The following is a 16,621-nucleotide window of genomic DNA, read 5'->3' as shown; positions in this document are numbered from 1 at the left end:
CCTAGGTTTTGAAAGGTCTGGTGTAGCTTAATTTATTTCTGCTCGACTCGATAGTGCGCGAGTAGCAGCCTGTCTCCAAGATCTCGCGGGATTTGGGATTAATGGAGTTCTGTCACTCGCTCATATACCGTGGCTGACAGCGTGAGGTGGGAGCGACTCAGGTACCCGCTGCTGCAGTATCTCTGGGCACCGCTAGTCGAGCTAGTGACACTTCTTCTTCCTCCTCCTCCTCCTCTACCTCTGCGTGACACGGCTGGAGTGTGTGCAAGTCTCGGGCGAATCCACGCCGCATCACCATCTCCTCCATATCCCACTCAAGTCACCTCAGCGCGCGCGTGTCGGTATTTTTCATCTCCCGGCTGTGAAGATGATGAGAGGTGGAAAACGAGGAGCCGCAGTCATGTCCTTCTCTCTGGCGATAGTGGGAGCGTTGATGCTGCAGTGTGTCTCCTCTCAGAACGGTAGGAAACGGCTTCTCTTCTCACTCTACAAACATGATGTAGTCACACGTCGAGGCGAAAATGCGGCTAATCACCACAAGACGTGTGTAGTCATTAAGGCTGTTCAGCACGAATATCTGTCCAACTGCCGAGTCTCGTCTCATAATCCCTCAATGCCGCACTACAACAAAACCATACCTGTTTTTCTGTTTGCTCTCCGAGCATTTAAATGCAGGGTCATTAAATCATTGATATGCTACAATCTGCATTAGTTAGGTCTTAAATGGGCCACACGAAGAGGAGGAGGAAGAGGAGGAGGCCTTGCGTGCGACGTCCCTAAAATGTCCTTTGAAGTGTGTGAGCTGAATACAGAGTCGAAATAAGAGCAAGGACAAGTTCTGCTAATAAGACTGCACAGCTATGATGGTCTACTGAAGTCAAAGGCTGATGTATGCTTTCCAGTGCACACACACAGGTGCGCGCAGCTCTCCTTTTAAGGACTCTTCTGTGACTTCTATTCATTTGGATAGCCTAACCAAAGCCTTGCCTAACTTTAACCATGACCAGTTAATGCATAACCCTAAGATTAACTTAATAAATTTAACCACCATTCAAATATTAGCTCTAAACTTAACAAATGCCTCAGAAATGAGATTTCTGCCTCATTATTAGGACCAGATTTTGGTCTGTATGAGGACTACTGGTCCTGACAAGGTCTCTGTTTATGCCAGTAAACGTCCTAAAGCGGTAACAAATACACAAATGGACATGCACACACACACAGATTGAGCAGATTAAAAAAATCAATCAATATTTGATCTTCAGCACCAATTTCTGAATTATACCTTTTTGAAAAACCAATTTAATGAAATCTGGTTTAATGGAAAATATATTACACGCCACAGTTTTGTAAACAAAAAAGTGAAAAGCTTATTGGCTCACAGTTTTTGATACAGGTGATATTTGATTTGATTTGATACCCGGCCCTACACAAACACACACACATTGGTTTGCACAGCTGTGTACTTGTTAGGACACTGCAAATGACTAAGGTTCATTTGGAAAACCTTATTCCTAACCTGTAACATAACCAGTTAACCACAGCCAAACACAATTCACATCATAGCCCTAACTTTAACCAGCCTGCCTCAGCATGGGACCATTTTTAAGTTTCTTAAACATAAACCTTAATTTAGTTAGTTTATATCAGTATGTAGCTGTGTAAATATATACATGTAACTTTTTAGTGAACATTTTAAATTGAAAAATAAGAATCAGAAATGAATATCATTATAAATCATGGGGTCCTGAAAAGCTGCAGGCTCCCCTTATTGCTCTTCAGAATATGACCCAACTCCTACTCTCCATGCCTACGTATCCTCAGAGGTCAATAAGGTCATCTGCCCATTTCAGCAGTGGTCAAAAAAGACAACGAAGAAGACAAAAACAATGGATGCTTTCTTGAGACTATGTGAACCCTAATGCGGTTAGTTTACAGTGGGAAATTTTAAACGGCGTGTCCAGTGAACCAAAGAGAGGAAGTGAAGATAGCTCGCTTGCTGCTCATACAAGGCAGCTTCTTGTGAAAAAACAATCAACACCAAAGTAAAAACAGAAACCTCAAGACATTTGGTGTTGCACTACTGTTTGTTTCTGTGGTGAACACACTGGATTTTCAGTCCAGGTCAATCAATGAGCTTGGTTTTCTTCTTCCTCATGATTTTTCTCTGCCTGGTCAGTGCTGTTGTGACTGTGTGATGTTGTCCAGGCGATTTGGTCCACTTAGTGGTTCACTGTCACAGTGTGAAAAGTAAACCAAAACAAAGAAACACAAATGAGTTTTGACTCCTGGCGAGAACTGCATTGAGCATGCATGCGTGCAACGCTTCACTGACACAGATCCTCATTTAGCACGAACAGAAATGCAGCCATGTACGAGCACGAGAAGCTGCTCTCCACAGATACGGCATGCGCAAAGTATGACCAGGCCCTAAACCATTAAGACTGTATATTAGCAAGCTAGACAGCGTTTTATGTGAAATATTAACTCCATTTACAATTATACCCATAATAGAAATTCACCAAAATTAACTTGATGTGAAAGCAATGACATGTTGTCCATCCCTCGCTTTGGTCATCATGAGGACTACTGGTCCTGGTCAGTGTTTGTGACAGACCTGGCCCTAAATAGATAACAGAAACAAATAGACGTGCACACACACGTACAGTACAAACGGCATGCTGTCATGTTTGCATCTGCAGCTACAGCCGAGCTACATGTCGAGATATGACTCTGTAATTCAGTCTCCAGCAGTGCATCCCTGATTCCTACTGAAGAATGGGATGATTTTCTGCACCACTCTCTCTTTATATCTTTGTGTCAGAGTATGTAATTAGATGTAGGACCTTGGAAGTGCGGCTCTGTAAATAGCATCGGTCCATTTTGCTGCATGCGTCTATATTTAGAGCCGAGATGCTGCACTGGGAACCATGGCTTTAATGTCATCTTGCAACAGTGAATCGGTTAAGTCTTCGCTGAGGTGCACTACGCTGCAGAATGGCATTGATTTCTCAGCGTGCCTCTATTTGTCCAAATTGCTCTCTGCTCATAAATCTCATCCCAACACGCCGGGTCAGTGTAGCGCTGTGCAGATACTGTGTGAGAATGAGTGAGATTTTTTTTTCCAGCGCTTGCCTTCCCCGGAGTTGACCATGTGTAGCAATGCATTACACCTCTTCTATACTGCACTCCCACTCCTTCATCAAACAACACTACGGCAGATGAAGCCCACGAAGGTGCAGGTTATACAAATAGCCTGGTATCTGACAGGAAGCTTTGTTACTGACATTTAAAGAATTCAAAGAGGCTTCATGGTTCAGAGAATGTCACAGTATGCATGTTTTAATTGTTATTGACAGGCTGAATCTCGTTTTTAACAAATGTAATTTGTTGTCCAACTGAGCCCTTTAATCCAAAATATTGATGCACATAGATAGAGAGAAACCCTTCCTAAACCCTCTCTTAAACATACGAGTTTCAGCTCAAGTAGAGAGGTTGTTACTTTTTTGTCTAATTTCCTATACACATGCCATGCAGACCACAGTAAATAAAGGTCTCAGTTAATGAAAAGATCAACTCTCAGTATTAATTTCATGATAAAGGAAGTGCAGTGATGGTTTTGAATGAGCCTTTGGGTTCATATGAATGTATAATCTATAATCTGTTGACAAAGCTTCAATATCATGGAGCTGTGGTTTGTTCCGTTTCATTTTCCAAGACTTTGTTGATAAACATGGAGAATAATAGTATAAATTTAGCCCCATATTTAGTCTTCGCTGTCACTGTATTCATGAGTGAGGATATGTAAACAAACAAGTTAGCCCATCAGTCAGGCATGAGCAGTACAGCGGTGTGCAGGGACGGTGTCACTGACTCGCCAATCGCGACACATCTCAAGCTGACAGGAAGCGTCTCTTGACGGTTCAGTGATATGGTCTGAGCTGTTGGGTTTTCCTCTTCAGCCCCAGTCATGTTGTTATCTATCTGTTATCTATACAGGAGTTGATGAATCATGATGGATTATGATGTTTGTTGTCATTTTTTTGTGATTATCTGCTTGGTCTGGCTGTGTGTCTCTTCCTCCTCCTACTTTGTTGCTGTAGAGTCATCGCTTCTATGGAAACAGAGGGGGTCTATTACCAGTGGGCCCACACACTCCCCAGAGACCCAGAGCTGCAGCTTCTATAAATCTCTCAATCTCCTGTGCACAGTGCCTATATAGACCACACTTATGACTATGTAAAGCCCTCCTGCTCCTCCCTCTGAGGAACCATGATCAATTCTTTCACTTTTATCATATTTGCCTTTTGTGAAAGGGAAGAATCTCTGTCCAGTTAAACACACCGTTCAGTTTGTCTGGTGTCTGCAACTCCACCATTGAATAATTATATAAACACGCTTCTCCAAGCATTAATGATCATTATCTGACAAGATGCACTGGAAAATAAGAAGAAGGTCACTTGGAGGACTGTTGGATGGGAGCACTGTGTGAGCCAGACACAAATTTAAATGATGTTATTAATTGGACAAAACTAAATGAGAGCCGTGCAGGGACGTCCCAGCAGAATTGAATTAAAGCTTCCCAAGAATAGCATCGAAGGCTGAGATGAGGCACGTCTGAGGTCGTCTCCTTGTTGCTACCCAAAAAGTCGACGTTGCCCCTGCTGACAGGTTCAGGGTGATGTTAAACAAATGATAGATTAATCAAATAGAGACAGAAAACTGACAGAAATGATGTTGTGTGGTTTATCTTCTTGTATTTAAATTTAAAAACAAATACAAAACAAGCAAACTGAAAATGTGCACTGCTGGCCCATAGGAACAATAGATGTAATTTAATGGATTAAGCAATTAATAACACATATTATTGGCAGTGTAATTAATATTGTTATTGATTGTTTGTTGTGAGGAAGTTTTTCAGGCTTGTTTCCAAGTATTTTATCAGACAAACAATGAATCAATAAATAGTTATATAACATGATTTCTCTGAAGCTCTGTTGTTCTATCCTGCTTGTTTTATTGTCTTCGTTTTGAACATGCATTCACCTTTGTCTATACTTTTTACATTTTAAATTAAATGTAACTTTTGTGTAATTTTCATATTATTTCACATTATCTGTTTTACTGTCTGGTCTTGTGATTTACCCCAATTTTCTCTTACCTTTTCATCCTACGCCTGCTTTGCTTCACTTTTTTGTGTGTGTGTGTGTGTGTGGTGTGCATCTTTGGACCTGTTGTCCCACAATTCTTCACCAACAACAACAACACCGTCGCCACCACCAGCGGGCTTTGTGAAGTCACCCTTTTCTGAGACTAAGCTCACAGATGATGTCTTTGAGCTTTACTGTGATGTGGTGGGAACCCCCACCCCGGAGATTCAGTGGTGGTACGCTGAGATCAACCAAGCCGATTCATTCAGACAACTGTGGGACGGCGCCCGCAAGAGGCGAGTGTCCATCAGCACGGCTTATGGCACCAATGCTGCAAGTGTGCTCTCTGTGTCCCTTCTCACACTGGATGATTCGGGTACATACGAGTGCAGAGCCAGCAATGACCCGAGACGTAACCACCTGCACCTTAATGCAGCCACCCCCTGGATTCGTGCCCAGGCCACTATAACTGTGATGCAGAGTGAGTGGTCAGTGTAGAGGACCCCCACACCCCTCCCCCTAGCAGCCAAATAGAATTGTTCCTGTGTGATTTAGCTTCCCTCGGACCTTTCCATGGGAGCGCCACCTCGCTAGAAGACATCCTCCCCTGTGGACCTGGAAAATGAAGAAAAACACCATTAACTCATCCTTGTGTGAACAAGTGGAGTTGTCGTGTTTTGCTCATTACTTAGCAAATCCCTTCAGTATATCCCTCATCCTTAGATAGTCCTGTTCTCCTTCATTTCCTTTCACTTAGACAATCTTATGTAGTTGCAGACAACATTTACTTGTTCTGAGATTTGACAGAATGTCACATGAACAGTACAATGTTGAGCTGTGCGTGTGCCAAATTGATTGTGGCTGCTTGGATTGAGAGGTGTTTACGTGTCCAAACAAGGTGCAGATAATCAGGATTAAGTAGAATAGAAACTCTCCAATTTAGGTCACAAATACTTACAAGCTGCAGCTTGCATTTCAACCAGATTAAAAACTCAGATTCCTTCAAAACTACTTAATCTTAAATAGGGACTGCGAAAAGGTCACTGATTAGACCTTGACCCAGGGTCATTTTTGTTGGCTCCAAGTCTCATTTTGTCGCAGTGAGCTCAGCTTGTGATGCCAACCAGATTGAGCTACTGAAAAAGTTAGAATCACTTGATAACCTGATTTGTTTACATTAATAAAAATATGTTCATTTCAGTGTGGCTGAGGACTCAGGCCTGCAGTGAATCAGAAATGCTTGCAGACCACAACACTTGTGACATGTTTGCACAATGAATCCAATACTGGGCAATAATATTTATTTAAGTAAAACATCTGCTCAGTATTACTGCCAGAATTGAATGCTTCTCATTTCAGTTCTACATGGATGTTGTGTGTACTTGATTTCTCTACTTTAAATGTTTACAGGCGTTTTTTGATTTTATTTTCTCTCCATACAAGCTACTGAAAATAATGCAGAGAATCAATAGCTTTCTATTTCAGGAAGAAACCCAAAGGAATTCCTCCCACTATTCAAATCTATTGCTGCTCTATATTATATTTATCTATTATCTGAACTGATAATCTGCGCTGTTAAAATCTTCCAACACACCCCCTCACTCACGTATCCAAGCAAGCTTTGCCTCCATGTTCGCTGATCTGTGTCTCTTTCGCAGAGCCTTCAATCGCCACCTCTGAACAAATCACCCTTCCTGTGGAAGGTAACGTTCTCATGCTGCAGTGCAACCTGACCGCCGCCAATGGTGTCCATGAGGAGAGCTACTGGATGAAGAATGGCGAGGAGATCCCAGAGACGCGCAGTCCAAATAAAAACACAGAGTACAGGTCAGAGTCTTAACAAACTCTAATGCAGCCGTGAGTGTCTTTGTGCGTGCACGAGTGCTATGAGCCTGGTCTGGATTTATATAAGTTGTGTGTTTATGTTCTGCAGGCTGAACAAACCAAGGGCAGATGACGCCGGATTGTACATGTGTGTCTTCACCTTTGAGATGGGTCTTCCAGGCAATGCCACCATCGAAGTCAAATGTAGGTGTTGATTTGTGAGCCACAGGCATCTTTGTTAGTTTCAAGGCCACGCCAGAGATAAAAATGGCCCAAGTGGCCTTGAGCACCAGCAGCCAAGCTTAGGATTCTGGTGTGAGGACCTGTGATTTCCAACTCCTCGGCAGGCTGCTTAGAGGCAGCCGGCGCCCTTGCCGCCTCCATCGAAGCAACAGTCAGCTCAGTAGCAGCAGATGGTGTCTTGTTTGTCTAACAGCAAAGGATTATGTCTCCATGGTAAAATCTGATGAGCCTTTTCAGCTGTTTCACATGCATCTATATGGAGAAAAAACATTTTTTTTTTTCTATAGTTTACTTTTATTTTATAGGAATAATTAATTTTTTTCCAGACAGAAAAAGACATTTCTAGGCAGGTAGATTTACAAAACACCACAACAGTGACCCTTTCAGCTGTTTATAAAACCTCTATATAATCTATTAGTATTTTACTAGTATATGAATATCAAAACGTATAATATGTATGTTCTGGTTTTATTCCTTTATCTGCAACAGTAATTTGTTTTATTGCAAAATACATTTTCTTTTTCCTTTTGGAAAGTACTGTTGCCCTTGAAAATTACACATTGAATAAATAATTAATAATCATTCAAGGGACCACTGTAAATCAGCTGTGTGAAGATTTTCTTTTATGCAGCCATTTTGTTGCATCTCTCTTACTAGCACATATTAATTCAAGGAACGTCTGTTTATCACATAACTGTGCAATGGTTCATTTGACAGGTTTCAAACCTGGCAGGTGACTTAGGACACAGGGTGTGCAGTGCTGACTCGGCAGTATTTAGATGAGAAACGTGACAGATGTGTTGCTGGAACGAGCCGCTTCCATCTCGTCTCACATGGAGAAATGACTCTTCTAATAATTTCCGGCAGGCTGTACTGAATGGAGGCAGATGCCACCATGCTCACGTTTTAATATAGATACAGGTTACCGCAGCAACCATGGCAGTAAATTACACACTTGAATGGCATTGCTTAAAGAACACACCAGTGTTGACTTTGACCTTGTTTGGATAAGAAATACGAGAGATGTCTATCTGTTAATCCCATAACTGTTCAAAGGTCAGTCGACTTACTAAGGGCACCTGAGTGTGCGGTGGCAACTTTGATATTATAATACTGTTGTAAAGTATTGTGTATTATCTGATTCTGCATAACAATTGAAAGATTTAAAGGACAAAGTCATTTATTGTGTTCATGCAGCTGACATGACTACACCTAAATGTATAAATACCGGCACTAATAGTACTAAAATTATTGTTATTTACTGTCACAAAGATATTTGATATTGATTTTTTTCCACATTTCAGCTGCTCCTGAGATTGTAAGCCACAAGCGTAGTGAGAATAAGAACGAGGGCCAGCGCGCTGTGCTCTACTGTAAGTCTGTGGGATATCCTTATCCTGTCTGGACCTGGTGGAAGTTCAAGAACGGCATATTTCGGGTATGTGTTATGATACATTAATTTACCAGGTAAATGTGTCCTATCCACAGGCCCTGTGTTTTGTTTCTTTGAGATTTGGTACATGCTCACATTACTGTATTTACCCTTATTCTGCTTTGTGCTGACAAATACGAATAGGATAACAGTTAATAAGCCAAGTGTGATCAAGCGTGAACTCAAACTGTCCCTGGGGACAATAAAGTACTTGAGTGTGATAAGACTAAGTTTAATACGTTTCCACAACAAGGTACATGTGGTCATAAAACATGATGTCAACACTACACAACAACACTCGGCAATGAAATAAATTCTGGTACAGTATTTGAATGTTATTGTGTCATAAAAAAGACACGAAAGGTCCAGTGTGTAACATTTAGATTCAAATATTTTTTATTCTATTTAATTCTATGAATAGTTTTTCATGACACTAGAATGGCCTTTTTATATTAATGTCAGGAGCCGAGTCAGCTCTACGGAGGACGACATTTTGGACCTCCATGTTTTTACAATGAACAAACTTAACATCTTTGTAGTTTTGATGCTCTTTGTTGCTAACTGAAGACTACATAGGTTCTCCAACACACTTTTCTAACATTCTCTGATGTACAGCACTTTGTTTCAGCTGTTGTTGTTTTTAAAGTGCTTTATAAATAAAGTTGGATTGGATACACGCGGTACCTTTATGCTCTATGAATAATACTTAATACTCAAATTAATCTTATGCCACTTCATGTCAACCAGAAAATCTTAAATATTGTATATCCTTTCATGCTTTGAATAATAACGACAAAGGGATAAAATATATTGAAGCTGTAAAAATGCTGATGTTTGTAAAGGAGTGGAGAAAACAATCTAAATTGAATCAGTCTAAAACTTTTTGTTCACATTCTTCCTTGACAGGAAATTGACAACTCAACCGAACGCCACTTTGTCATGAGCAAGGACAACTACACCGAGCTCCACATCATCAACCTGGACATTACTTTAGATCCAGGCGAGTTTCACTGCAATGCCACCAACATGATCAGCAGCCGCGACGAGAAGTCTGTGCTGAGGGTTCGCAGCCACTTGGCCCCCCTGTGGCCTCTCCTGGGGGTTCTGGCCGAGATCATCATCCTGGTCATCATCATCGTCGTTTATGAGAAGCGCAAGAAGCCGGAAGATTTACAAGACGGTGAGTCACCATTGCTTTGAATATTTTAAATTTCTCTGTTTTAAAATATCTGAACAGAAAGTGTAGTTTTGACTTCTAAATGTCTGCCTAAGTCTTTCATTTTGCCAGAGATGCCAACAGAGGAGTCACTCGACTCTGTGCTGTGCCCCAGTTCAATAATTTAGTCTGGCAAGGTTGACCCAACAGGCAGACAGTGTTGCACGAGGTCACACCTTGTCAGGACTGTTTCGCCCATTTAATATTCATGAGGAATATGACACTGCAGTGTTGCAGAGGTGGACGCTTTCAATTATTAACAGCTTTCCAAGGACCTTGCACTGTCCCCAAGCTGCTGCAAGCTTAACCAGGGAGACGACATTTAATTACATCGCTTGCATATAGTATGTCTTGTCCTGGGGTTTTCCAATATGACTGAGCATTTTATTTTCCAAGAGATTTGATTTATGCTCGCTGATTAGACACAACATACAATGAATGGCAGCTCTGTGTGACTCTGCTGCGCCACAGAAATACAGTATATTGCCACCATTGTTTATTTCATGATCACAAATGAATGTAGTGAATGTATTGTTTATCAGAATTCATGCATTTATTTGATTTATATGAGCTGTGGATACTGAGTACTATAAGACATTGTTGTGTAATGAATATCTCATCCTGCCCTTCTTCCAATTTGCATAACCTAAATCATGTTTGTGGTAAGTGTGAGACTTTGCATGCCTCGTGAATTTCAACAAGCAGTCTCATCTCTTTTCACGTCAGGACACCGTTCTGTTAAGCTTCCTCTATCTTTGGTGTTAGTGTCAAGTGCATTTTTATTTTATTTTATAAAAATATTTTTGAAAATCACTCCAGCAGTTAAATGGCATGAAAGTCATCACAAAGAACTGACACTATTTTATCTCCATCAGTCATTTCTACTGTCACTGTTTCACGCCAGTGATTGATCAGCTGCAGTAAAGCTCTCCACTGATGTCTTTGAGAGAACAGATGTTCTTTTGTCAGCCCTGCTTGTCTGTGCATGACGACAGTATTTTGATTCATTTAAAAGAAATCCCTGTGTGTAACTGTTCCCACTTGCACATGCATCTCATGTGTTGTGTGTTGTGCCGTGCTGGACATGAACTGCATTTTTTGTGTGTGTGTGTTTGTTGATGACGTCACAGAATTGTTATGGTGCAGCATGATGGTGCATTGTCTACTATTCTGTTACTTTGTCACGGCTGCATTTCCATAACAGAACACATTTAAAACACACGTTACAGCTGAAACATAGAGGTCGTCAAGAGGCTCAGGATGAAATGTGTTTGTCACATCTTTTCTGTGTCACTTCATCAACTTGTGCAACGTCCTTGCGATTATTTTATTTTTTGGTCTTCATTTCTCCATATTTTCCCTTGTTGCCTCAGATGATGACCCAGCTGGACCAGTGTAAGTATGACTCTTAAACCTTCCTTACCTTTTTATCTGTTTAGCCTGGTACGTTGATGTGTTCTGTGGTAGCTCATCCTCAGCTAAGAATCTGGTTTAGAGCTGCAACTAACAATTATTTTCATAATCGATCAATCTGGCGATTATTTTCTCGATTTATCGAGTAATCGTTTGGTCCATAAAATGTCAGAAAACGTTAAAATGTTGATCAGTGTTTGTCAAACCTGGAAATGATGATGTTCTCAATTGTCTTGTTTTGTCCAAAAAAACAAAATGATTCACTTTTAATGATTTCTTTGTCATATGGAGCAAAGAAATGAAGAAAATATTCATATTCAAGGAGCAGAAACTTAATAATGAAAAAAGATTCAAACCGATTAATCGATGATCAAAATAGTTGACGATCAATTTAGTAATCGATTAATAATTAAGTAATTGTTTCAGCTCTAATCTGGTTGACCAACAAACACTTGTATTGATGCTTTGTTTCATTCATGTAAAGTTAAATATTTATAAATATTATAAATATTTATATTATAAATATAAATGATAAATATACATGTTTATAAACGGTTTATAGAAAAATCATGACTATAATGTAGTTATAAGATGGTAATTGCACCCAATAATTATGTGTCTCAAAATAAAAGTCATAAAAATGATTCTACACTTGGAGCTAACATTTTCATCACTGATCAAAGGGTTATTCCATTCAAAACTCTGATAACATCAATGTTTCTCCGACATTATATTTATTCACGCTGAGTGACCCGTTATTCTAAGCTTAATTAGTATTTGGTTGATAAAATGTCAGAATATGTGCTAAATTTGCACTATAAACTGACAGACCCATAATCAACAACCATGAGTATCTAATTAATAACGGACTAAGTGTAATTTATTTAAAAGAGAACTGCAGTGATTGACGAGTTATTCGCACTAGAACGAAACTGCCCTTACAGTCTCAGCTCTGCTATACATGCTGTGATTTGATGTGTGGTCTGATTGTGTCATTTGTCTCCTTTTTTTTTTTAAAAGGAAAACTAATTCGACCAACAACCACAAAGACAAGAACCTCCGCCAGAGGAATACAAACTGAGCAGCTTGTCTGCTGAGTAAGTATTGAATTATTTAGAGGACGCCTGTAGATGATAAGTATGTATGACAAGCCTGTGGCCAAATCTCAACATGATCCACTATAGAGAACCAGATTGTCACTGTAAATTAAAACAAGGCCTAATGAGTTGTTTACTTTTTTTTGCAGGTGTCATGACACATGTATTAACCATATGAAGGTAAACAAGAAGAGAATCCATACCATTTGATAACGGGATGTGTCTGCCATTAAACGTATGGTTGTGGGGGAGTTCACTGAGGCATGCCTTATGATTGTTGTTGTGCTACGGTGTGAGGTCACGAGGCACTCGAAGCATTGTGGGATTGTTGACATTATAACCATTGTTGCTGCATGCAGTTGTTGACGTTTATGATTTGTTAACCTCTTAATCACTTACTTTACATTTTTACTTCTTCTAAAATAATGCATGCAAGATGTTGACCTTCTGTTTGACACAGAAATGGCTTCTTTTTTCTTTTTGTTTCTCTGAGAGTGGCTTTATGTAGATACTCTGTACTGTGTTAAAAAGGGAAAATCAAAACTCAGCAATGTAAAAGAAAAATACCACCATACTCCGGTATGGCAGTTGTGTACAGTTTTATCGTTCCACTGCATACCGTTTTCAAGGTTTTATCCTTTTACTCGACAATATGTATTACATTTTAAGGGCTTCGCAATGTCCCTCTAACTTTAAGGATTACTTTACTATATGTATGTACTATATGTATTAAATCACTATAAGTGTGTATCAGATGACCATTAATATAAAGAATATTCATATTATATGATGCACTTCAAAAATAGTGGACAAACTGTATAAAAACCTACTTTAGCAGATCTATTCTAATCATTTGACATTATTTTAAATGTATGTGCATTGTACAGCATGGCTATTTACCCTATGCAATTATTCTCCATATCAGTATCCTGAAAGTCATTACAGCTTTTGATTTCTCTGTGATGAAGCTTTAAACTAGTAGGATCACCGTAGAGCATTGATGGCATACTACACAGCTGCATGAATTATGTGGACAGTGAAAGAAGGTCCATGTCAGGACTGACACACATGAAGCAATTCCAAATATCAGAGTCATTTTTAGGAATAAAGGTCTTGAAAAAGAAAATGTGTGTCTCTTTTGTTGGTTTCTTTCAAAAACATACAAGACATTCCGTTCTGTTTCTGATGTCTGGTCAGTGGGAATGGTGGGAAACAGCGCCATCTAGTGAGAGTTTGTTTGAGTTCCCAAATCAAATTTTTGTCCCAACAATCTCAATTCAAGTGAGTTATGGAAAACGACTATTCTTTACAAGTAGAGAAACCTGTCAATGTTTTCGCTATCACTTTCACAAATAATAGTCTTTTCTTTACTGAAATATTTGTTATTATTATTCAGAAAAAAGAAAAACGGTCACTGTCAGATAGTCTTTGGTTAAAAATAAAGTTATGGAATTGAAAATCCTTCACACTGCTCTTGCTCAGCATCACAGTTTTCTATGTAAACACTTAACGTTTCAGTCATCCCCGACCTTTGTCAAAGATCTGGAGGGACAGAAATGTTGAGAGCTGAGACTTGACACAATTCATTATTGCAAAAAGGAGAAAAGTAGCAAAACAAGTAAATGCTCTTTTATAAATGAAGGGTACATTACACTGATTATAGTTATGTTCACATTGGGTCATTTAAAAATAAATAAATACATGGTAATCATTAAAAGACATGTAATAAGCTAAACAAATTAGTTAAAGGTTTTGAATGAATTGCACTGTATGCTAAGTCTCAGTTTTGTCAGAATTATTTTCTCTCAATCTAAACAACCAAAAGATGGACAAAGTCACAGCTAAACCAAAAGTGAAGCCAAACCATTTTGAACCCCAGTTAAATGAAACTAACATGATTGGTATTTAGCTTCATTTTTGTACAGTGCTCAGTCAGTTGCAATGTCCAGCTTCACCACTAGGTGCCACCAAATGCTACAAACGGATCATTTAACAAGTTGCCATTTTCTCTCATCTGCTAGAACTTCATCAGAGGACTAAAACAACGAGAGTTTATGCTGCTTGCAAACATGATAGAGTATTTATGACTGAGTGAACATGTACACTATTGTACACTATAATACAAAGTGCTGACACCAAGTCACACTGTTGTGGTTAAATTCAGTAAATGTATGATGGACAAACCTATAAATAATGATCAGCAACCATCACAATGATATCCATATATACATAATATGAACATGCTTTTTACACCAATGACAGTGAAAGCTAAATTATAATTTTTTTTTTTTATTCTGTTGCATATAGGGCTACACGGTGGTGTAGTGGTTAGCACTCTCGCCTTGCAGCGAGAAGACCCGGGTTCGAGCCCCGGTTGGAACAAGGGCCTTTCTGCATGGAGTTGGCATGTTGTCCCCGTGTGTGCGTGGGTTCTCTCCGGGTTCTCCAGCTTCCTCCCACAGTCCAAAAAACATGCAATGTGGGGATTAGGTAAATTGGACACTCTAAATTGACCGTAGGAGTGAGTGTGAGAGTGAATGGTTGTTTGTCTCTAGTTGTGTGTGGCCCTGCGATGGACTATCGCCCGATGTAGCTGAGATTGGCACAGCACCCCCCGCGACCCTCTGGTGGAGGATAAAGCGGTTAGATGATGATGATGACTGTTGCATATACAGTAATAGCCTAAATAGAGTGGGTATGTAGTGAGCGTTGCATCATGGGCGTGTTGGCCATGATGGGGTCTTCAGAGTTGTTGTTTACATTGCTTCAGCGTGGACATGCGCTCTCAATCATTACTCTTTTACTGTTAACTATACATGTTCTCAGCCCTTTGTAAATATGGTGAAACGTTGCCGTGTTAAATGTTGCTCCTCACATGATCTCACAGGGAGAAAAAAAACAACAGACTGAGTTTTGCATTGGTCAATGGAGCTACATGTACAAAACATGCATATGTTTGTATTTATTTATTCCTATGATCACAGCGTTCATATGGAGCTTTCTTACATGTAACAGGCATGTGAGGCGTCATCATTTTTACCACACAGCTGCCTTTATATCGGAATAATATTAACAATATAATTTGTTTTAATGTTTATCTTCATGTCTCATGTCTGGACTGGTCTGCTGTCTCGATACAGACTCTCCCTCATCCACTTGTAGTTTAACTAGACTTTTAAAACAGATCAGATCTGGTGTTCAATAGAAACAACCATAACTTATCATAAGACACAAACTAGGCACCTTTCAAGGTTCCCTCCCTCGATATCAAGGCACCAGACTTGACTTAGTACATTATCTCAAGGTTTACTAACTATATGTATCAGACCTGGCACGCTGCTCTCCACGATCTGCGATGGCGCCTTCAGATGTCAGATATTGTCAAAGTTCTCCTTGGATTGGAGCTCAAATCTTAACTTAACTCATCACTGACTTCAGAGGTTCCATCACAGGTCATCTCACCTGATAATCAAAAAGTTCAAAAGCAAACACACATGCTACTAGGTTTAGCTCCACACACTTTATTTCGAATGACGATGTTCACATCTTTTGCCAGCTTTAAGATGTGAAGGCCCTGCAACCAGCAGTTAGTGAGACAAAATATTTGTAGTTCTTAAACTGATTCAATGCGTTGGCACTCACACCACAGACAAGGTACGGAGGCAGAAGGTCCAATCACTGCTCCACTCTATTTCATTCCAATTAATTTGTAACCTGTAGTTTTGCTCTGCGTGGCTTCATGGTCCAGTCAGTCTCTCCTGGTAAATGATTTTCCCTTTATTCACTATTAAACATGCTAACAGACAGTGATAACCCCAAACATGGACGACAGAAAATATTGAAGTCTTATAAAATGACATTTATCACTCTGTCGTGTATATAAGGAAACAATTCTGCCAAAACCGTTCACATCACAATGTCATTCGGCAGGACGCCATATAAAGTTGGTGTATTGTTTTAAATGAGTTCAGTAAAGCTCACACTGAAATAATCAATTGTAATGCAAGCAGCTGTCAACGACCTTACATCACGTCCTTTTCTCATATTGTTTTGTGCCAGGATGGCATTTCATTGCTTGTGGCTGTAAATGTTATCTTCAGAGCATAAAATGAGAGACTGCAGATTATCAATAAACTAATTGTGGCAGTGGGCACTCGGTGTAGTATATTCATTTATATTTCACTGAAAATATTAGCCTAAGGTTCAACAAATGTAGAATGAAAAAGTAAAGTTTTTAAGTGACTTT

The 16,621-nt window shown here is 39.6% G+C and overlaps 1 protein-coding gene across 3 annotated transcripts; it reads left to right on the top strand.

The window, feature by feature from the left end:
* The first annotated feature begins 130 nt into the window (after positions 1-130).
* LOC122776341 (neuroplastin-like) lies at positions 131-13,501 on the top strand. 3 transcript variants are annotated; one of them, XM_044036822.1, is made up of 9 exons: positions 131-461; positions 5,284-5,631; positions 6,809-6,977; positions 7,084-7,178; positions 8,522-8,655; positions 9,556-9,829; positions 11,239-11,260; positions 12,299-12,375; positions 12,525-13,501. In XM_044036822.1, the coding sequence occupies exons 1-8, from the start codon at positions 368-370 to the stop codon at positions 12,357-12,359; spliced, it is 1,197 nt and encodes a 398-aa protein (XP_043892757.1). In that variant the 5' UTR covers positions 131-367; the 3' UTR covers positions 12,360-12,375; positions 12,525-13,501. The 3 variants fall into 3 exon arrangements, with proteins under 3 accessions (XP_043892757.1, XP_043892758.1, XP_043892760.1); XM_044036823.1 differs by having other exon boundaries at positions 133-461; positions 11,251-11,260; XM_044036825.1 differs by lacking the exon at positions 5,284-5,631 and having other exon boundaries at positions 144-461.
* The last annotated feature ends 3,120 nt before the right edge of the window (positions 13,502-16,621 follow it).

Source organism: Solea senegalensis, linkage group LG10 (genome assembly GCF_019176455.1).
Source record: "Solea senegalensis isolate Sse05_10M linkage group LG10, IFAPA_SoseM_1, whole genome shotgun sequence".
NCBI lineage: Eukaryota > Metazoa > Chordata > Actinopteri > Pleuronectiformes > Soleidae > Solea > Solea senegalensis.
The sequence above is the reverse complement of the archived record's forward strand: the minus strand, read 5'-3'. Positions and strand labels throughout refer to the sequence as shown.

Excerpts from the sequence above, each read along its gene's own strand:
- LOC122776341 (XM_044036822.1), top strand. The coding sequence starts at position 368 with ATGATGAGAGGTGGAAAACGAGGAGCCGCAGTCATGTCCTTCTCTCTG. Across the intron at positions 8,656-9,555 it reads TCAAGAACGGCATATTTCGG|GAAATTGACAACTCAACCGA; the intron begins GTATGTGTTATG and ends CTTCCTTGACAG. Across the intron at positions 11,261-12,298 it reads GATGACCCAGCTGGACCAGT|GAAAACTAATTCGACCAACA; the intron begins GTAAGTATGACT and ends TTTTTTTAAAAG.